The 20,575-nt window shown below is 44.8% G+C and overlaps 5 protein-coding genes across 6 annotated transcripts; 2 read left to right on the forward strand and 3 right to left on the reverse strand.

Annotated features, from left to right (window-relative positions):
- Positions 1-348: 348 nt before the first annotated feature.
- Positions 349-2,219, reverse strand: foxd1 (forkhead box D1). Its single transcript, XM_089020420.1, has one exon. It carries the CDS (start codon positions 1,748-1,750, stop codon positions 836-838), a length of 915 nt encoding a protein of 304 aa, XP_088876546.1. The 5' UTR covers positions 1,751-2,219; the 3' UTR covers positions 349-835.
- A 2,045-nt stretch (positions 2,220-4,264) lies between these two features.
- Positions 4,265-8,980, forward strand: btf3 (basic transcription factor 3). Its single transcript, XM_089020831.1, has 6 exons — positions 4,265-4,320; positions 4,893-4,961; positions 5,105-5,218; positions 5,293-5,494; positions 6,878-6,931; positions 8,206-8,980. The coding sequence occupies exons 2-6, from the start codon at positions 4,893-4,895 to the stop codon at positions 8,250-8,252; spliced, it is 486 nt and encodes a 161-aa protein (XP_088876957.1). The 5' UTR covers positions 4,265-4,320; the 3' UTR covers positions 8,253-8,980.
- Positions 8,576-14,260, reverse strand: ankra2 (ankyrin repeat family A member 2). The gene is made up of 8 exons (XM_089020829.1): positions 13,382-14,260; positions 11,691-11,849; positions 11,538-11,603; positions 11,363-11,460; positions 11,165-11,290; positions 10,004-10,070; positions 9,820-9,900; positions 8,576-9,705 (listed from the first exon to the last, which is right to left on the reverse strand). Exons 1-8 carry the CDS (start codon positions 13,698-13,700, stop codon positions 9,650-9,652), a joined length of 972 nt encoding a protein of 323 aa, XP_088876955.1. The 5' UTR covers positions 13,701-14,260; the 3' UTR covers positions 8,576-9,649.
- Positions 14,261-14,414: 154 nt separating this feature from the next.
- Positions 14,415-17,767, forward strand: tor1 (torsin family 1). 2 transcript variants are annotated; one of them, XM_089020827.1, is made up of 5 exons: positions 14,415-14,817; positions 15,358-15,623; positions 15,831-16,006; positions 16,863-16,990; positions 17,111-17,767. In XM_089020827.1, exons 1-5 carry the CDS (start codon positions 14,610-14,612, stop codon positions 17,353-17,355), a joined length of 1,023 nt encoding a protein of 340 aa, XP_088876953.1. In that variant the 5' UTR covers positions 14,415-14,609; the 3' UTR covers positions 17,356-17,767. The 2 variants fall into 2 exon arrangements, with proteins under 2 accessions (XP_088876953.1, XP_088876954.1); XM_089020828.1 differs by lacking the exon at positions 14,415-14,817 and adding an exon at positions 14,831-15,222.
- Positions 17,697-20,416, reverse strand: nsa2 (NSA2 ribosome biogenesis homolog (S. cerevisiae)). Its single transcript, XM_089020830.1, has 6 exons — positions 20,276-20,416; positions 19,623-19,810; positions 19,365-19,515; positions 19,114-19,293; positions 18,079-18,271; positions 17,697-17,941 (listed from the first exon to the last, which is right to left on the reverse strand). Exons 1-6 carry the CDS (start codon positions 20,276-20,278, stop codon positions 17,874-17,876), a joined length of 783 nt encoding a protein of 260 aa, XP_088876956.1. The 5' UTR covers positions 20,279-20,416; the 3' UTR covers positions 17,697-17,873.
- Positions 20,417-20,575: the final 159 nt, after the last annotated feature.

Raw genomic sequence — 20,575 nt, forward strand, 5'->3', positions numbered from 1 at the left:
TAATAATAATAATAATAATAATACATTTCATTTACAAGCGCCTTTCAAATCCTTCAAGGACACTTTACAGTCATAGGATATTATTATATATATATATATATATATATATATATATATATATATATAATTCATCCTAAAAAGTCCAAATGGTCTCACATTTTTCATCTTTTAAAAGTCATGAAATCCACTAAACGGCTTCAATATTTCTGTATAGGGCTGCTTTTTTGTCTTTAGTGTTGGAGGAAATAAAAAAAAAGTCTGTCTTCTCATTGTTTTTTTTCTTTGCAAAACAATTTATTTTCTCCTTGTAAAAAGAAGTTGTGTAAAAATATTCGTCTTTATTTACATTTGGTTTTAGCCCCCAAAATGTACATTGGATTATTTATGACTGAAATAAACACACACAGCATGTCATCAATGTATGATTTCTTTAGAATTTTGTTTTTTATTACAAAATTTCAAATCAAAGTTATTTTCAATTGGCAAACCTATGAATAATAATTAGAAAGGTAGGTGTTTGACACATGAATGCATTATTATCATTATTATCATTATTACTATAATAGTTATTATTATTATTGTGGTGAAACTAAAAAAACAACAACCAAAAAACAGCACGTGATCATTTCGAGAAATTGTTCCTGAGATTGTGGAAAAGTCCAGACATCCTGATTTTGCAAAAATAAGAAGAAACGTCAACAAGAAATCTGCTCTCTCATGGCGTGAACGCGCACGCCACTTGCCCCACGCTCGCTACATACAAAAATAATTCTCCTACCTTTCACCGAGGGGCCGCCGTGATTTTGTTCGTTTGCGTTTTTGTTTGTTCGTTCGGTTAGCAGCCGCCGGCGGTGAAGTTCTCCAGCGGGTACAAGACGGCCGAGGGTGGCCGTGGCGAGGCGCCCACCGCCGCCGCCGGGGAAGTCCTGGAGGGGCTCGGCGAGCCCCCGCCGATGATGCTCTCGATGGAGAAAGGCGAGCGGTGCGCCGGCGAATCCGATTTGCGCGGACCGGCCCCGGGGGGCGGGTACAAGCGTCCCCGATGGAGCTCGGCGGCGGCGGAATGCTGCTGGAATGCCAAAAGAGCCGAGTGCGCGTTGTACGAGTGCAGCGGCAGGCCGTAGCTGGTGTAGCCGCCGTAGCCCCCGTAGGCGGCAGCGGAGACCGGCAGGAAGCCGCCGTGCTCCCGCAGCAAGTCGCGCGCCTGCTGCCGCTTGAAGCGCTTCCTCCGCCGCAGGAAGCTGCCGTTGTCGAACATGTCGGCCGACTCCGGGTCCAGCGTCCAGTAGTTTCCCTTGCCCGGGTTGCCCGGCTCGCGCGGGATCTTGACGAAGCAGTCGTTGAGCGACAAGTTGTGGCGGATGGAGTTCTGCCAGGCCGGGAACTTCTCGCGGTAGTAAGGGAAGCGCTGGCTGATGAAGTCGCAGATCTCGCTCAGGGTCAGACGCTTCTTGGGGCTCTGCAGGATGGCCATGGTGATTAAGGCGATGTACGAGTAAGGCGGCTTCACCGGCGGGGTCTTGCCGCCCGCCGACGCCGCCTTGTAGGCGTCCCGCCCCGGCTCCGAGGAGGCGTCGGCATCGGCATCGGCGGCATTGGCGGCCGCACCGGCGTCCCAGCGATCAGGATGCAGACCCCGAGGAGAGCCGCGCCCCAGCTCGGCCTCCTCCCCCGGCCCCTCGCCCACCACGTCGATGTCGGCCTCTTCCGACAGGACCGAGGCGTCCGACATCTCGGAGCTCAGAGTCATGGCCCCCCTCTCACGCCCGGCCGCGTCCGCCGCGGCCAGTTGAGGAAGCGCCGCCGTGCCCCCCTCCCTCGACGAGACTCATGCGAGGAGAAGGAAGAGGACAACCCGGGAGGACGCGTGGGGTGATGCGCGAGAGGACGACGTCGCAAGCCGTCGGAGACGAGGGCCGCTTTGCCCGGCCGCCAGGTCCATACGCTTCGTCTCGGATTGCCGGCCCCCGTCGTCGCGTCAAATCCCGCAGGAGGGCCCGGAGTGCATCCCGGAGCGGGCGGGCCGCTCGGCGCCAATTATATGGGGTAGCTGCTCACGTGACCCTGTCACGTCACGCCGGACGACCCCAAAACGAGGAAAGAGAGACAAAGTGGCCCTGCTTTCGTTTTTTTAAACTCCCTTCATTCACGGCCGCTTCGTGGTCACTTTTTTCTAAACATTTTGTTTATAGCGGCTCGACTTTATCGTCACCCCTCCCCAAAAATATTCTAATAATAACCCACATCATCATGATATGCCGGGCTAAAAATAAACAAGACGGTTCAACATTGGAACATATTTTAGAATCCGAATCCGAAAGCCAGTAACAGTCATGGGGACATTTTCAATTTACAGCAGCAAAATTGAAAAAAAGGGGGTGAAAAGATCAAAACAAGTATTCTCTGCATACTGAAATGGTTTAACTGTGCAAAAATGTCAACATCCTAAAGGGCATTCTTGTTTATTTGATTGACAAGACAAATATGGGGGGACTTCCCAAAATTCCAGCAAATGAATTAGGAAAAAACAACTCTGATTAATTGGGTGATTCTTTCTGGAGACTCGTTTTGAATTCAAATTCTTATGATTTCGTTGCCTTACAGATATGAATAAATGCCACGAGACAGGAAACGAACAAAACAAATTGAAGACTAAACTTTTCAAGATTCTTGGCAAATGTCGATTTTTAATGAAATCCTTCACTTTATGGTGAATTGGGGGACATTTTTAGGTATAAAATAACAAGCAAACCAAAAATAATCGAAACGAACGACTTTTGCCCTCGCAAATATGATTAAAAAGAGGAAACAATTGCAAGCTCACTCAAGTCCGACGTAACAACCTCGTTTATACCATTTGAATGGCAAACAACACATACGTACAAGCAAAGTAGCACAAAAATCAAATTTCACCGAACAAAAAAGGGCGTAAAAGTTGTTACTTCCTTCAACGCCCCACAAAGTAAAACAGATGAAAAACAGGTTAATTAATTTTCTTATTCTCATTTCATTTTCAAAATATTCTTCATTGAATAATAACAGCAACAATATTAGAAATAATATTGACAACAATATTAACAACAATATTATATATATATATATATATATATATATATATATATATATATATATATATATATATATATATATATATATATATATATATATGGGCGGCCCGGTTGTCGAGTGGTTAGCACACCGGCTTCACAGTGCAGAGGTCGCCGGTTCGCGTCCCGGTCCGGCCTCCCTCTGTGGAGTTTGCATGTTCTCCCCGAACCCGCGTGGGTTTTCTCCGGGTCCTCCGGTTTCCTCCCACACTCCAAAAACATGCATGGCAGGCTAATTGACCACTCCAAATTGTCCCTATAGGTGTGAATGTGAGAGTGACTGTTGTACGTCTTTGTGTGCCCTGCGATTGCCTGGCAACCAATTCAGGGTGTCCCCCGCCTCGTGCCCAAAGACAGCTGAGATAGGCTATATATATATATATATATATACTACAATTTTCACTCTTACAATGTATTGAACAAACTACATTACTTTGTTTTTCATTTGGCAGCCTATCTGTTGGATGCACTATTTTTTTTCCTTAAAGTGTTTATCGGTTTGAAATAAGTAGGAATTTTGTGTTGAACTCTTTGTCCTTTTCATCGATGGACCACTCCTGTACGACTGAGAGCTTACACAGACGTATAATAATAATAATAACAATAATAATAATAATAATAATAATAATAATAATAATAATACTACTACTACTACTACTACTACTACTACTACTACTAATAATAATAATAATAATAATAATAATAATAATAATAATAATAATAATAATAATAATAATAATAATAATTGTTATTATTATTATTATTAGTTTTGTTATTACTAAAATGAAGACTAATTTAAACAAATCGGCGTTCTAGACAAGAAAGTGATTATAATTGTTGTGATTTATTTTCGCAGTTTGTCTTTTGCAGTTACAAAAAAGAAACACACACACGCGCGCGCGCACACGCACACGCACACACACTGATCAAAATTCATTATTTGTGCATGAGCAAAAAGTACATTTCTGCTCATGACTTCGTGGAGGACACCGATTCGCAGTGGCGACCCCTTGAAGGGAAAAGCCGGAAGGAAAAGAAGAAGACTTCAACAAGAAAATGTACATTGAAAATGACAAATTCAATCGAGTGAAACAAACGATAAATAAAAAGTTCGCTTCCGTGAAACGCAACTCCCCTTGTTTTCAAACGTCACTTCCGCTCTCCTCTTTGGCGTCCATCTTGGACTCCGCATGTGTCTGCAGTTAGCTTACAGGTGAGTGGAAAGCTTTTCGATTCTTTACCCCCCCCTCCAAAACCTCACGAGACCTATCATAAACTTTGCGAATCTTGCCGGGTGCGCGGAAGCCCCCCCTAGATGGCGAAGGGCGGACGCAGTTGGTTGCCGTCTGTTGCCCGACGCCGGCTAAAAACTTAACAAGCTAGTTGACGTTAGCCGACTACTTGGCGTCCTCGAAACACAGCATGTCGTTATGATTGACGCCTTTTCTTGTTCATTCTTGGCCATTGTCAACTAATTGTGTTTTGTTGACTGCGAGCGTAACGATTTAGCCTCCGAGCTAAACTTCGCCCGGAAGTGGTTCGATGACATGCCGTGTTCGCAAAGTTGTCATTTCAATGTTGCGCGCGTTGATGTTGACGAATCGGGAAACGTGACCGGCCGGAAAAATCACTTGTCAATTCCTTTGAATGGTCGCTGGTTGCCATTTTGTTTGTTTTGTTTTGTTGTTGTTTTGGTTTGAGATGCGTCTAACTGACTGCCTGTAATATTGCTCGAAACGCTGCTGCTAAATCTGTAGTTTGTGTTACCCCCCCCCCCCCCAACAGATGAAAGAAACAATAATGAATCAAGAGAAACTGGCTAAGCTGCAGGCGCAGGTCCGCATCGGGGGAAAGGTAAGGCACTCCCTCGCACCTCCCAAAAAAATACCCAGTACTGACACTTGTTGATTCTTTGCGAATTTTGAATGTAAATAATTTGTCAGTGTGTCAAACCCCTTCAATATAAGGCCAGCTTCTCTTGCTCTCTCTGTTTTTAGGGCAGCGCTCGGCGAAAGAAGAAGGTGGTGCACAGGACAGCTACGGCAGACGACAAGAAGCTGCAGTTCTCCCTGAAGAAGCTCGGTGTCAACAACATATCCGGCATCGAAGAGGTACTAAAAGCCCCCCACGCCGAGTCTCCCCGAAAAAGCTCAATTGAACCGCGCACCTTTTGGCTTTTTGCCAGGTGAACATGTTCACCAACCAGGGCACGGTGATCCACTTCAACAACCCCAAAGTGCAGGCGTCGCTGGCCGCCAACACCTTCACCGTCACGGGCCACGCAGAGACCAAGCAGCTCACCGAGATGCTGCCCGCCATCCTCAACCAGCTCGGCGCCGACAGCCTCACCAGCCTCCGGAGGCTCGCGGAGGCGCTGCCCAAGCAAGGTCGCACCGCCTTTTGCGTCTCTCCCGCCATCACGCTGCACTAGCGTATTTTTTTACATATAAGGCTCACTCAAAAGTCTTCATTTTCTTGAAAAGATGACCCTGCGCCTTATACAGGTAACATCCGACTTGCAACCGGGTTCCGTTCCATCAAAACGGTCCTAAGTCAAACGGTCATAGGTCGAAATGCATTCAAAATGGCCGACGTCACGTTTACGCGATAGGATAGTATACAATGTCAATCTGTTGTTTGGATTGGATTGGATTGGATTTGCCTTTATTAGTCTCGCAGTGGAGAAATTTACATTTCACAGCAGCAAAGTTATGAAAGAAAACAACGCTAAAGCAACGTTTTCTATTGAATACTATTATATATCAAATTGTTTACAGTTCATTTATAAATTTGATCACTTTTAGTGTCATTTTCATCATTTTATATTTCGTATTATAGATTTTTATGACTGTATAACTGTACCTGTAATGTATACAAAACAGTTTACTGTACAGTTCATTTATAAATTTTAGACTTACCCTTTAGTGTTGTTTTTATCATTTTATATTTCATATTATCAATGTATATTTGAGATAGTGGGTTCAAGAAAACACTAGGACATAAATAATAGAGCTGTTGAAAAATGGCTCTCCCTGCTAACGGCCAGAAGAGGTCGCCCGACACACACGCTTGGACTTAGGCGGACGCCGAAGGAAAAAAGCAGTGCTCAGTACTACAGGAGATCTTGCCGAAACGGTATCTGCACTATATAACTACTGTATTGAGTGTAGCAGTGACGTGCAGTCAGTGGAGGCAGGTGAGGCAGTGCCTCACCTGTCATCATGGAAAGCTGTCATGGAAATATCAAATGAAAAAATAAACAGTTAGATGTATTTAGTGATTTGTACTTTAAAGTTCTTGTCCATTTAACTTCACCGTTTTAGGATTTTTTTCAAAATCGCTGAATTTTCACATTTACCGTTCAAATACTAAGTAGAGACGATCGGTGACGTCATTGATGACGTCAGTGCCTCACCAGCCATGAACCTCACCGCACGTCACTGGAGTGTAGTCACGCAGTAGATTGCTGTGCGAGTGTGTAACATGCTGGCTGGACATAATTGTAGTACACGTTGCCGGCTGCTTGCATGTTGCGGTGCCAGGAATATAATTAAAAAAGGGGTCTCGTGGTTGTGAATACGGGTGGTCGTAAATCGCTCGGATGTTACCTGTATTTGGAAAATTTGTAATAGTCCGGTGGACCTTGTATATGGAAAAGGTTGAAAATACACCATTCATTGGGGGTGCGCCTTATACACCGGAAAATACGTAACCCCCCCATGTGAATCCCTTCAATATTGAATGTTGTTCTTTTTTTTCCGGAGCCATAGACGGCAAAGCGCCCATCGCCACCCTGGAAGAAGAAGATGATGACGACGTGCCAGGTCAGTTGCTTTTTCTCTTTGAGTCGTGGCAAACCACAGGGAACCAAAACGGGTCCACTGATTGTTTCTTCCACATCCTTTCGGGGTTTTTTTTTAGGCATATACGAGGCATTTGAGGGCCTCCGCTTTGGTGGGTTCTGTTTCAGAAGGTTGCTTATGGGAGATGACGTGACACCATTCAAGCTTTTTACAATGCAGTGACACCTCAATTTACAAACGCTTAAGCTCATGAACTTTTCGCCTTACGAACATTAAATTTGCAAGCATATTGTCTCTGCTGACGAACTAGTTTTTGTCTGACGAACCAAACCACAAAGCACCATGGTGGCTGACGGACTAGTTTTCGTCGCCCCTTTCTTTGAGTGGATGTGGTTTGTTATCGAGTGGAGTACTTTATGGTCAAGCAGAAGAAGATAATCGAAAAACACGAACGAGGTGTGCGTTTGTGCAACTTTGAGTACCAGTACGCTAAGTCAACCATTGCTCCATGTGGCTAAGGCTGTTTCTGTGTTGCCTAAGCAACGGTATGAGGCAATAGAAGACGTTGAAAAACCTGATTTGGATTAATGAAAAGCAGCTAGCAGGGGACAGTGTGATGGATGTTTCACTGGATGTGTAACAAGAAAGCATATTCTCCGAATCTAAAGCCATTGTTGATTCTCGAGCAATGCAAGACGTCTTGGCGTGACATTACGAACTTTCTGAAAATGCCCAATTCGCAGCTCAATTTTTTGCAGATTTTGGACACTTTGAGTCATTTTTATTGGTGTTTTGCATCTGACTAAAAATATACTGCGTGTTTTGGATATTTTAGATGCTATAAAACGTTTTTCTGATGTCAGTTAGGAAACAAAAAAGTGATGTCGGTTGTCCTTTAAGGCTTATTTAGTAGAAATATGTTTTATGGGCACCTGGGAACTGATTATTCTCATTTTAATGGTTTCTTATGGGAAATAAATGATTGGAAGACGAACTTTTCGCCTTACACACACTTTCTGGGATTGTTCGTAAGCTGAGGTGTATCACTGTACAATATAATCCATATTGATTGATGTCGCGCTTCAACAAATGAAGCTGTAACAACGTTAAGGTCTTAAACTCTCACTGAAGCGGTTCGCCGCCAAGTGTGACTGCGATTTCAACTTGGAACTACAAAGTAAAAAAGAAGTCTTGCTATTTTTTTGAATGTTTTTTTTTTAAGTCAACCCTGGACCTCTCGGCGTTTGCCATCATAATCACTCTGGCATTCACTGCCATTTTTCATTTGCTTGCAGATCTGGTGGAGAACTTTGACGAGGCGTCCAAGGACGAAGCAAACTAGAGGACCAAGCGGGAACGAAACAAGGATCCTTGGGGCCCAGAGGCAGAGGGAGGGGGGGGGGGGGGGGCACGGTACCTTCGTGTGTGCGTTGCCCCCCAACTCTCCACACCAGGTTCAGTCCCACCCAATGATTGTAAAAGTTTTTTTTTTCGTCTGTGTTACTGAATTCTGTTCGTATGTGGCCTCATTTGGAAAACAAAAGGAAAATCCATCCAATTTTGCAATTAAGTGTAGCGACTGTCAGCCGACAAGGGCAATAAAAAAAGATGAAGTGCAAATTTTGGTTGATATTTTTGTCTTTTGAATGAAAATGTCGCAAAGATACACACACACACACCTTTATTTACTTGTAAACCACGCCACGTGAAAATAAAAACCAGTTGAATCAGCACGTCAACGCATGCTAGTTAATGTGAAAATCGCCTTTGAATTTTTAGTTTGGAGGCTTCCATTTCGCAAACCAAAAATGGAATTACTCTGAGGGTTTTTTTCCTTAAAACTAACCCAAAAATATGATCAACTGTGTACTGAGGATGAAAAGTGATGTTTTCAACGCTAAAATCGTTTCCAGAAAAGTCACATTTTTGTGTTGATCCGTGTTGATGGCGAAATTAGAAGGAAAACACATAAATAACGCACTGGTGAATCATTGTATGTTACACCGAGACAACTGTTTGATATTTGTTGACAAAAATTCCAAGCTGAAAAATAAACTTATTTCCAACGGAGCTCTGGCGCCATCTTTTGCATTTTCTGTGACATTACACATCAGTCTTCATCCCTCAAAATGACCTGGAAGACCTTCTTTAATCGATTGCAAACATTTAAACTTTCCTCTTCAGAACTATTTGAATCATATTCAGAACTGGATGTGTAACAAGAAAGCATATTCTGCGAATCTGAAGCCATTGTTTTGATTCTCCAGCAAGGCAAGACGTCTTGGCGTGACATCATGAACTGGGGGCGTTACTTTCTGAAAATGCCCAATTCGCAGCTCAATTTTTTGCAAATTTTGGACACTTAGTTATTTTTATACTAAGCATTTGACTAAAAATATCAGCCTGTGTGTTTTGGGTATTTTAGATGCTATAAAATGTTTTTCTGATGTCAGTTAGGAAACAAAAAAGTGATGTTGGTTGTCCTTTAAGCGTGCGCAATTACTATGACAATTACAATTACTAAGCCTTTTTTTTCACACAAATTTCAAGTTGACCTCGTTGCAGTGTCATTAAAAATGACTAAGTAAAATAACAAAAAAAATGTGATTTTCAAAATAAAATGAAGCATTTTCCCTTAAAAAGTCATAGTGACACAGACATTGCCAAATAAATAACAGGTGATAAACAAATTAGCACAAGGGTGTCCACGACGGAGTTTGGTGACGTCGCCTTCCCACGTCACTCTCGTACGGCCATCAGCAATCGCAGCAGGTGCGCTTCCATCACTTGCTGAACTGCACAATTAGCATTTAGCTCTGCTATTTTTCCATTGTCTTCTTGCATCTTTACTGATTATTTTTTTATTTTGAGGGATTGGGAGGGCCTCATGTTCCAAATTGCATACGTACCATTGCGATGTCCCATGGCCACGGCCATGTCCATGGCGTTGAAACCAGAGTCGGACTCCACGGTGGGATCGGCGCCGCTCTCTGCCAATCGGAAATTGCACGGCAAGTTGCGGACGTACGTCGGCGTGACGGCCATCGCTTGATTTGGGATGAAGGGACGGGAGAGGCAAGTGCGTGTTTTTACCTAGCAGCAGCTCCACGCAGCGTATGTGGTTGCCGTGGACGGCGTAAAGCAGCGGTGCGCCTCCATTCTGAAAGCGGCAACAACAGCATCTCGAGGTATTTCTTCAATACAATTTGATGCTTTGCTTTTTTGTATTTGCATTGATTTGGGTTTTCGTTGGGGTCTGCACGTCCTATTTGCTTTTTTTTTGGGGGGGGGGGGGGGGGGTGTTGGAGACCATTTGAATTTACGATGCCCCCCCCAAAAAAAAAATTACAATGCATGCAAAATAATACTGACCAAAGGTAAAAAAATCCTATTTGATTTGATCAAAGTTTTGCTAGTTTGGAACTAGCGTTCTAACTAGTACATTGATCCTGTGACTCATTAAGTGTCTCAAGGAGCTCTGGGTTGTAAATCTTGGAAGTTGTGATATTTCAATAGCAACAGATGCAAGCAGACACACTAGAAACATCATCAATAAATAATAAAGGCATATCCAATCCAATAGCCGGTTCCCTTGCTTGTCTTTTCATTTCAAATTGAACTGATGGCTCGTGCATGTTATTTGTGGAGCCTGATTGATGGGAATTTTAACCTTGCAGTCTACATTCTGCCTTTGAACTATCAAAGTTGAAACAAGTCCAAATTTCACTGTTTTCTATCCATTTTGTCACTCTCTCTCTCTGTCGTCTGCCTGTCTCTTTAATGTTTAAACCACCTCCCCTCACTGCTGCATTCTTGACCAATCACGCGGCTTTAACCGAAGACTGGGGGCGGGAATAGAGGACAAAAAAATGTCGCAGTCATTTACTTTTTTGGAGAATGGCTTCACTCTCTCTGTCTGTAAACCCCCCCCCTCCCCTCACTGCTGCGTTCTTAACCAATCACGTGGCTTTAACCGACGACTGGGGGCGGGGAATAGAGGACCAAAACAAGCCGGCTGCCATTTTCTTTTAGGAGAACGGGCTCGTTTGCGAACGACACATCACTCATTGTGGCAGCTCTGTGTGTATCCCGAAAAATAGTTCATATGCCAAGGTAAAATTTTCATAAATTTAACGTTCGTAAACCGAAAAGTTCGTAAGCCAAGGGGTTTGTAAACCGAGGTATCACTGCCTTGTCATTTCTCTAAAAAAGTGAATGTCAAAGTGACATTGACAGTGGACGCGTGTGACTGACCCAGTCATACTCGTTGACGTCGACGCCGCAGTCGACGAGCATCTTGACGATGTCTGTGTATCCTTTGCTGCAGGCCAGCGACAGAGCGCTTTCTCGTCCTTTGGCCAACAAGTTGGGATCGGCGCCCTGCGTGTCACAATCATTGTTATTTCGACAGCACCGCGTGGATCCGCTGGGATGCGTGAGAGAGCGTCCTACGTTCTGGAGGAGAAATTCCACCACCGCAATCTGGCCGTGCGCCGCCGCCCACATGAGAGGAGTGAAGCCCTCCTCGTCTTGGGCGTTGATCACCGGCTCTTGAATTGGGGAACATCACAAAGATATCAAGTGCGGCGAATTCTTGAACTTGATTGGCGTTCCTCGCCGTGTATACCTTGCTCAATCCTGCTGGCCAGAAAGACCATCTCGCCTTGAGCTGCCAGCTGATGGATGGACAAAGCTGGCGAGACAAAACCGGCAAGAAGGAGCAGATGAGGCGGAAAGGCAAAACTACGCTAAGCGTCAAGGTGGCGTGCGGTAGGCGTACAGTGCACGAGCAGCGGCGTGGACGAGACCTCGTTGCCGCGGTGCTTGTTGGTGAGGGTGGTGGACTGCTTGATGGGCGAGAAGTGCTTGGTGGTGGACGGCGTGTAGACGTGGCGGACCTGGACGCCCGCCGACGGAGACGCCTGGATGTTGCACTCCGCTGAAACCGGGCAGACGTAAACGCCTTATTAGTGGAGGCCATGTGAAGGTTACAAACAAATCAATGAGGCCTTCAGCAGCTCTGCCCCCAAACTCTGGAACTCACTTCCTCCTAACATTCGTAAGATTGATTCTCTTACCACCTTCAAATCCCATCTCAAAAGCCACCTATTTTAAATCGCATTTTCTGTGTGGCTTCATCTGTTGTTTCTATTTATAATTGTATTTATTATTGTATCTAAGCTTGTCTGTGACTGTAAATAGGGATGTGACAAAAAATTCTATTATAATTCAGCACACATTTTCTAATACCATATTAAAGTGCATTTAAATAGCTTTCAAATGATGTATAGATTATTGTTTTGTGACAAATAAGTATAATTTAAATAATAAACAAATAAGTATAATTTTTGAAATATGAGGGGATTTTCTGCCTGTAATTAAACAGTTAAAACAATGAAAATCTGTGACCGAGTTCTTTATTACAGTTTAAACTATCATAACTTTCTTAATTTTGGGCAAATCTTAACGAGTAAGGTATCATTGTCAAGCTTTTGAAATCCTAAACAAGAACAGAAAACACAAGAAAAGATTCAAAATATAAATTAGCAAATATCAACTATCAAATGCAGGCAGATTTTCGTCAGAAATCAAAAATGGCTGTCACTGTATACTAGGAAAGAAAATTGTGAGCTTTAGAAATACATATGCTGATGCTTCTTTTTGCTTGAAACTTGGCAGTTATGGAGAAAAATATATATTCTACCACTTCTATGAGTTATAAAAATACTACTTATCTTTATAAACTGTAGTGTTAGCAAAAAGCGCGTATACTTCAATCAAATTTTTCCCCGTTTCTGGTTGTCGTATTGTGCCGATTGTGATACCATTTTGTGTTTGGGAGCCTTTTACTGAGCGAGGTGCTTGTTCTGTAGCCACAAAGGGACATATCTCTTCTTGTGCCGGTCCCAAGCCCGGATAAATACAGAGGGTTGTGTCAGGAAGGGCATCCGACGTAAAAGCTTGGCCAAAATAAACATGCGGATCAAACCTCTAAAGATGGAGGACACGGATTTGCTGTGGCGACTCCTTGAAGGGAAAAGCCGAAAGAAAAAGAAGTATTCGGAAATTTCAAGAACCAGCATGGAAGGAAATGTGTGTAATACGTCATCATAAACTGCATATCTTGGAAAATACCACGAAAAACGATTAAGTACTTCACAAAATGCAATGATATACGACTGCGAGTAGAGAGCGCGCTCGCTTCACTAGACAGAAACAATCGCGGTGGAATATAGGTCACTGTAGCGTACCTACTGTAAAGTGTCCTTGAGAGCTTTGAAAGGGGCTTGAAAATAAAATTGATTATTTTTATAAATCATGCCATGTCGACAAAAATGCTCTCAAAATAGTTAGTGCATATATTTATAGATCTTTATCTCCATTCACTTGTTGATTTGAAACTTATAAAAGATGCAGTTATCGTTTCAAAATATACATTTTTTTGTATTTTTTTCATCAGGTACATCCAACCTTTGAAGAGCACGGAGGCGACCTCCAGGTCAGAGTTGACCTGATCTTGGATGTTCTTGCTGTCCTCCTCGTTGAGCGACTTGACGAATCGAGAGCAAACGTTCATATCGAAGCGATTGGGCAGGATGAACTTGATGCCCATGGCCACGTTGGGGTTGCCCGCCTCGTTTGCGCCGCTCCCCGGGAGCCCCTGTTCCGTCTTGATGGCACTCAGGTGGGGCAAGACGCCGCCGCCCAAGACCTCCATGTCGTCGGAGATGGCAACGGGGGTCCCCGCGGACGCCGAACTGGATACGATGTCCATTTCTCGGTCGACCATTTCTCAACACCACCGAGCTAAGCGCTGCAGGAGCTATGTCATATCGCCTCTAAACTAACAACACGTTTCCTGTGCGAAATTGTGCCATAGAACGGAAATCGGACGAAACAACACGAATAGTATACACAGAGCAAATATGCCGTATTATTTTGAAAACTAAATTCCGCTACAAAAGGCGATATTGGGGCGCCATCTTGTTTTTGTTCTTTCTTCTACGTTTACTACTGGGAAAGTCAGATCCTGCTTGAGGGCCCCCTTGCGAACGCCAGCACGCACTACATAAATACTAGTTTCGTTCTTAATAATACTGTAATACATTTCATTTATAAGCGCCTTTCAAAACTCTCAAGGACACTTTACTAACACAGGCCTAAGCGAGGTTGAAATTCCTTTCCAAAAATGTCAATTTCAACGTCCTCTTGTTCACCTCTAACGGCTAAAAAACGTACAGAAATATTGCCAGTCTTTTCTTCGATTTTACTTTCGTGTAAAATATATGGATATTGTTCTATTGTTGAACTGTAAAATAATCATCCCATTATCTACATTACTGTATATATTGACTAGTGTACACTGAAAATTTAGCACCCTAATTGTGGTCTCGGGCATCATGATTGATCCAAGAACGGTGTCATTTTCAAATGTGAAACTATAGCTAATATTTCTGTGACTGACAAAGATACTTACATGAATATACTTTTATGAGTTAAGCCTAAATCGAGGACACGCTCGCTCTCAAGTCAAGTTTGAGAAACACTGAAAAAGGCTGTCGTATGACGTCACACATCTTGTTTTCCGGCTAATAAATGCGGGGTTTCCGGTGCGGGCGATTAGACCCCGAAAGGATTCTCCGATTCAAAAAGGAAACCAAGGTCGTTGTGGACTAGCAAAAAGTAGACGTTGTTCGTGATGAGACGCCGGATTGCGCTGTCTTTGATGGCACCGTGGCTGCTGTTGTTGCCGTGTTCGTCCCCCTCAGCGGCCATCGAGCCCATCAGCACCAGCATCGCGGTCGGCATGGCGGCTGCGTTGACGGGCTTTTTAGCCAGCTACCAGAACATCATCTACTTTTTCCACGAGTGCTGCCGTCCCGAGTGGATAGCCTTCAACAGAACTGGTGACACCGACAATCTGTTCACGACTGTCTTTCTTCTTGACACCTGAATTGTTTTTCCAAACACTTCCAACAGGGTGGAATATTTGTCGCGATTCGATGACGTTCGCGGAAGTGTCACGCTGGCTCGCGCGCTAGCTTCTCCTCTTTCGTTTTTGCCCCAGTTTCGTTTTAGGCGATATGTTCGTTTTTCAAGCTCACAATGTGTTAAAATTCGGCGTTCGATGATGAAAAACACGCGATTTTGTTTGTGGCTGCACGCCTTGTCGGCTGTTTTAGTGTTGGCCGGCGCTTTTGACCCCATTACGACCACTGTTGTATTCGGTGTCGGCGCAGCGTTGAGCCGAACCGTTTACAACTATTTTTGCGAGAGATGCGATCCCATTTGGATCGCATTTAACGCCACAGGTGAGACGCGTAGTGCTATTTATTAACTCTGTGCAATCAATCGGCAGCGTGCAACACGGCTGGTAAAGGACATTCTTGGGAGGTGAGTGTTCATTCTTAAGTGGTCATGTGGATAGATGTGCATTGTGTGGGCAGGTCTGGAGGAGGACCTCAGAACCAGGCTGTTCGGGCAGCACTTGGCGTCACACATCATTGCCAAGGCGGTAAGCGGCTTCATGAACAACGCCAACCCCAAGAAGCCACTGGTCCTCTCTCTGCACGGCTGGACCGGCACGGGCAAGAACTTTGCCAGCGCGCTCATTGCCGAGAGCATCTACCAGAAGGGCATGGACAGCCAATTTGTGCACGTCTTCACCGCAGAGCTTCACTTTCCGCATGCCACTCAGTTGGACACCTACAAGGTATTATTACGGCTGCGTGTATGTTGATTTTCCAGAGTTGCAAATTGTAATTCACGTAAAGAAAGGGGCAATATCCCAAATTTCAACAAATAGATGTTCATTTTTTACAAAAAAATCTAGGTAAAGTAAGGGCTACAACTGCCATAAGATGCGAGACGATGAATTTGCATATGTCATTTGGGACATTTTGTGTGGTTAATGTCGCAGACTCAACTGCAGCAGTGGATCAAGGGCAACGTGAGCATCTGCGCTCAGTCCATGTTCATCTTTGACGAGATGGACAAGATGCAACCTGGCCTGATTGACAGCATCAAGCCCTACTTGGACTACTACGACAAGCTGGACGGCGTCTCCTACCGCAAAGCCATCTTCATCTTTCTCAGGTCAGGCACGCAAATGTGGCAGAAAGCATGACGAGGGCCCCACTAAAAAGCCATGGCAGCCGTTTGCCACAGTGTGTGTATGTGTGTGCGTTGTGTGTGTGTGTGTGAGCGACCAAGGCAGCTCTGACAAAACGGTTAATCCATTCCAAATGGCCGATGTGACGTTTACTCGACAGGGTAGAATACAATGTCAATCTGTTGTTTTTAAGCAACGTTTTATATTGTGTACCAAACTGTTTACAGTTCATTTATAAATTTGATCACTTTTAGTGTCATTCTTATCATTTTATATTTTGTATTGATGATTTTTATTACTGTATAACTGTACCTGTAATGTAAACAAAACTGTTTACTGTAGTTCATTTATAAATTTTATACTTACCCTGCTAACGGCCAGAAGAGGTCACCCGACACACACGCTCAGACTCAGGTGGACGGTGAAGGAAAAAAGCAGTGTACAGTACTACAGGAGATTTTGCAGAGACGGTATCTGCACTGTGTTGAGTCTAGTCACGCAGCAGATTGCTGTGTGTGAGACATGCTGGCTGGGCAAAATTGTATGTGTTGCCAGTCGCTTACGCGTTGCGGTGCCAGGCGTAGTAAAAAAGGCCCTGGCAGTCGTAAGTACGGGTGGTCGTAACTCGGATGTTACCTATACATCCTAATTTATATTGCGCTTCACACAAGTAAACACAAGGCAAAAATAAACACAACAGGAACATAAAACAGACTTTCCCCATAATTAACATGAATTAGCACTTGGTATTGTTTTCTCCCAAAATGTGGACGATTATTAGTAAGATTTCTGAACTTTTTTTTGCGGGGCTGGGAGTAACACGTGAGTTTTGCTTCACAGCAACGCAGGCGGCGAGAGCATCGTGCAGACCACCTTGGATTTCTGGACGGCGGGCAGAAGTCGCGAGGAGATCGAGCTGAAGGACGTGGAGACGTCACTGGCGCTGTCTGTCTTCAACAACAAGAAAAGTGAGTTAGCTGTCCATGCTTGTCCGGTTCTCCCGCATCCACCTTGAACACTCCAGTCGTTTCATCCGAGCCTTCCACGTTTGAGAATAATCCTTCTTTGTCTCCTGTGCCGATGGACAGGTGGCCTGTGGCACACCAGCCTGATTGACAAGAACCTGGTGGATTTCTTTGTGCCTTTCCTGCCGCTGGAGTACAAGCACGTGGTCCAGTGCGCCCTGGGCGCAATGTCTGCTCAGGGCCTGGAGCCCGACGCCGGCGTGGCCGACAAGGTGGCCACAGATCTGCTCTACTTTCCCAAAGCTGAGCGCGTCTTCTCCGTCAAGGGTTGCAAGACCATCGACAGCAAGTGGGAATACTACGTATAGCGAGCGGCCGGACCGCCGCCGCCGCCTGATCACTGCCGCGTGCGATCTGATCACTGGAAAAAAACTCAAGTGGTGTCGCCCACACTGAACTAAGAAAAAAGTGACTTCATTTTGATTGAAAGGGAATCATAAATGTTTTTTAAACCCCCCCCCCCCCCCGAAAGTGTGTAAATGTCCCTGCTGCCGTTCCAAAAAGTTAGCTGTCATCATCTAATTTGTACTAAAAACCTTTCTGGCGAATGGAAACAGAAAATGAGATCGTTGAGGCATCACCACGGCGACGTGTTGATGTCGCGTGCGTACACCGAGCTTCGCGGAGGGACACGCAAATGCAGGGCACGCCAAGGCAAAGCGCTTTTTATTTTGAAATGACATGACCGTCACTCCAAATAAAAGCGCTTCTTCTTTCAAATCCGTCAACTTTATTGTGAAAATATGACACGGCGGTCTTCTCGCCGTGTTGCATTTGGTGTAGAAAGTCTTTGCGTGCAAGTCTTGATGAGGAGGCGTAAAGAGTATCAAACCAGCAGCACAGCGTTAATGCAGCCGTCGTTCTCGGGGTTGTTGGTCACCTGGGCGTATTTACCTGCATGGGGGGCAAAAAAAAAATCATCACGATATGACCATTCCAGTTCAAGGTGATGGCAACTGTGCCTGTCAAATGTGAGGGAAAGCCTAAAATGGCCGCTTGAAATGAGCATGTGTGCGTTTCAGGCCTTTTACCCCAGATGACTTTTCCTCCCTGCGTGACCAGTCCCAGCTCGCTGACGTTGACCTCCACCACGGTGCCCTTGGTAATGACGCCCAGCGAGGTGTAGAGCGGCGACGACGGGTTCTTTTTCACGCCCAGGATGGGAAGGCAAAAGGTGGCCTTGAGCTCGGGATGCGTCACGTGGGCTTTCTTGAAGCGCAGGCCCTGCACAATAGTGATGTGTCATTCACGAACGAGCCGGATCTCTGAAGTGAACTAATAGAGCTGGCTCCTAACAAGGAGCCTGTAATGGGAGCTGACTTTTTTCCCCTCTATTCCCCGCCCCCAGTCTTCGGTTAAAGCTGCACGTGATTGGTCGAGATCCATGGTAGAGGACGGAGGGGAGAATTAGACACGCGCAGCAGTGAGAAGAAGGGAGGGGGGTTAGAGAAACAGAAGCACACTGTGAGTAGCACAGGAAAGGGAGATGACAGAGCTTGATAGCACTACAAAGAAAAAATAAAAGTGGGTAAAATGATTGCAAGTGATGTTCAGCCATTTCCAATTGTAGATGACAAAGGATTCATAAAATATACTCATGTTCTCAACCCAATCTATGCAATTCCAAGCAGGAAATATCTCCATTGTTGGGCTATTAAAGGATTCTGATAACACTTTCTCAAAGAATCATACCAGAATCATATATGACAAAGAATGTGCTGGAGTCCATCTACAGGAAGTGTAAGTTAGTGGATGCTTTCTGTGCACATATAAAGCCATATAAATAAAAATATTTGATATGGTGTATTTTTTACACGAGTAATTATTCGGTTTTCATGTAATTTTACATGATTTTTGATAGTTAATTTAAGCAACAAAAAAACTGAGGAGCCATTTGGGAGCCAAAAGAACCAGCTCTCTGAAAGGAGCCAGAATTCCCATCACTACTGCATAAGCAACGCCACACGGACCGGGCTCACCACGTGGAAAATTAAGTGTGGGGCGGCATGCGTTTGGGGGAAAGACGCAAGAGCCTTCCTGCGTTCAAGTGGGTGCGAGCGACTCACCATTGGTCTGATGAAGCGCTCGTATTTGGGGGGCTTGCGCGTGAAGCCGTCGCCCACGAAGCAAACTTTGGTGACCATTCTCTTCCAGGCCTTCTTCTGCCGCTTGCCCGTCCGGACGACTTTCAGAACCTCCGTCTCGCCCTGGGCTCGCACCTTGGGTAGCGGCACCTCCCACTTGCCCTGAAAGACGAGATCGGGGGGGTATCCAAACCGCAAACGGGAGGGGGAGGGGTGACGCGGCCGCCACTCACCGCCTTCTCTTTGCGCTTTTGCTTGATCATGTTGGAGAGCACTTTGGCACGGGTTTGCCCCTCGCGGTCCAGAAGGTAGGCGGGAACAGCGCCTTTAGGGGTCTTCTCGTCGTCCTTCTTCTTGGTCTTCCTCTGCTCGTGCATTTTGATGCTACGCACCGATCAGACACGTGTTACGACCACCGCATTCGTGATCAAGTCTTTTGCCTTTGACCTAGTGGCGCCACTTGTGGGAATAAAAGATGTCGAGGTACTCACGTCTTCTTCATCTGGATCTTCTCGGCGTGCCGCTGCTTGTGGTAGAGTTTGGCTTTGAGGCCGATGGTCTTGCGGGCCTTGCGCGAGCGGCTGTGGGCCTCGCGGCTCTCCCTCTTGCGCTTGCGTTCGTGGTGGTCCAGGCGGTAGCCATGGCGCTTGCGGTGCAGCTCGATGTGTTCGTTCTGGGGCTGCAAAATGAAAGGAAATTAAAGCTTTTTCGTATTTCAAGAAACAATACTCCCGAGGTGATAAACTTGTAACAATGTTCAATTTTAAAAGCGCGAGATTCTAATTCAAAAAATATATATGCATAATAAATCACTTTCTTGAATTATAAATGCAGAAGTTTCTCATTCAAAAAAGTATATAATTTTTTTTTATGAGAATGACATTTCGGATTACATTCCAAAAAAGCAAAGTCTTACATTTGGAAGATGATCTTACGTGTTGCTTTCTAAATAAAGTGGTACTTTTTGAAAATCTTGTTTGTTTAAGGTGATTCGGCCTCTCCATCACAGAGGAGCGGAAAACTCGCCGATTTCACGAATGTACACAACTCGATTTCGCACGTGAAGTCTAGCTAGTCCAAGCATCGGCTGCTGGTTCTCGTGGTTAATATGAAAATACGGCACGCGACACGTTTATCTGCTCACCATGTTGCGTTGCGAATATTACTTTGTTCAGAATTGTTTGTCGTTGAGGGTTAAAAACAAAAAACAAAAAGGACCGAGTTAGGATCCCAAGACTCGGTCCAAGCCGTGTTGCTAGAGGAAGTACGTCACGATGTTACTCCGGTCATGGTCAACTGTCAAACGTATTTATTCCGGGTAACATATACTGTACATTAAATTGACTAATTAAATAAATATGCGTTCCACATTCCAGAAAACTAAAACATTTGATTGAAATAACTATTTAAAAACAGGTAGGATGTACAACACATTGCGAAGTGA

Source organism: Hippocampus bargibanti, linkage group LG18 (assembly GCF_051943395.1).
Source record: "Hippocampus bargibanti isolate YZ-2025 linkage group LG18, ASM5194339v1, whole genome shotgun sequence".
NCBI classification, from domain to species: Eukaryota; Metazoa; Chordata; class Actinopteri; order Syngnathiformes; family Syngnathidae; genus Hippocampus; species Hippocampus bargibanti.

Excerpts from the sequence above, each read along its gene's own strand:
- btf3 (XM_089020831.1), top strand. The coding sequence starts at position 4,893 with ATGAAAGAAACAATAATGAATCAAGAGAAACTGGCTAAGCTGCAGGCG. Across the intron at positions 4,962-5,104 it reads AGGTCCGCATCGGGGGAAAG|GGCAGCGCTCGGCGAAAGAA; the intron begins GTAAGGCACTCC and ends CTCTGTTTTTAG. Across the intron at positions 5,495-6,877 it reads GGAGGCGCTGCCCAAGCAAG|ACGGCAAAGCGCCCATCGCC; the intron begins GTCGCACCGCCT and ends CCGGAGCCATAG.
- nsa2 (XM_089020830.1), bottom strand. Across the intron at positions 19,294-19,364 it reads AAAAGCGCAAAGAGAAGGCG|GGCAAGTGGGAGGTGCCGCT; the intron begins GTGAGTGGCGGC and ends CTCGTCTTTCAG. Across the intron at positions 18,272-19,113 it reads AGCGCTTCATCAGACCAATG|GGCCTGCGCTTCAAGAAAGC; the intron begins GTGAGTCGCTCG and ends ACTATTGTGCAG.
- tor1 (XM_089020827.1), top strand. The coding sequence starts at position 14,610 with ATGAGACGCCGGATTGCGCTGTCTTTGATGGCACCGTGGCTGCTGTTG. Across the intron at positions 14,818-15,357 it reads GATAGCCTTCAACAGAACTG|GTCTGGAGGAGGACCTCAGA; the intron begins GTGACACCGACA and ends TTGTGTGGGCAG. Across the intron at positions 16,007-16,862 it reads GCCATCTTCATCTTTCTCAG|CAACGCAGGCGGCGAGAGCA; the intron begins GTCAGGCACGCA and ends TTTGCTTCACAG.
- ankra2 (XM_089020829.1), bottom strand. The coding sequence starts at position 13,700 with ATGGTCGACCGAGAAATGGACATCGTATCCAGTTCGGCGTCCGCGGGG. Across the intron at positions 11,850-13,381 it reads CGCCTCCGTGCTCTTCAAAG|CGGAGTGCAACATCCAGGCG; the intron begins GTTGGATGTACC and ends GCCCGGTTTCAG. Across the intron at positions 11,461-11,537 it reads GGCCAGCAGGATTGAGCAAG|AGCCGGTGATCAACGCCCAA; the intron begins GTATACACGGCG and ends CCCCAATTCAAG.
- foxd1 (XM_089020420.1), bottom strand. The coding sequence starts at position 1,750 with ATGACTCTGAGCTCCGAGATGTCGGACGCCTCGGTCCTGTCGGAAGAG.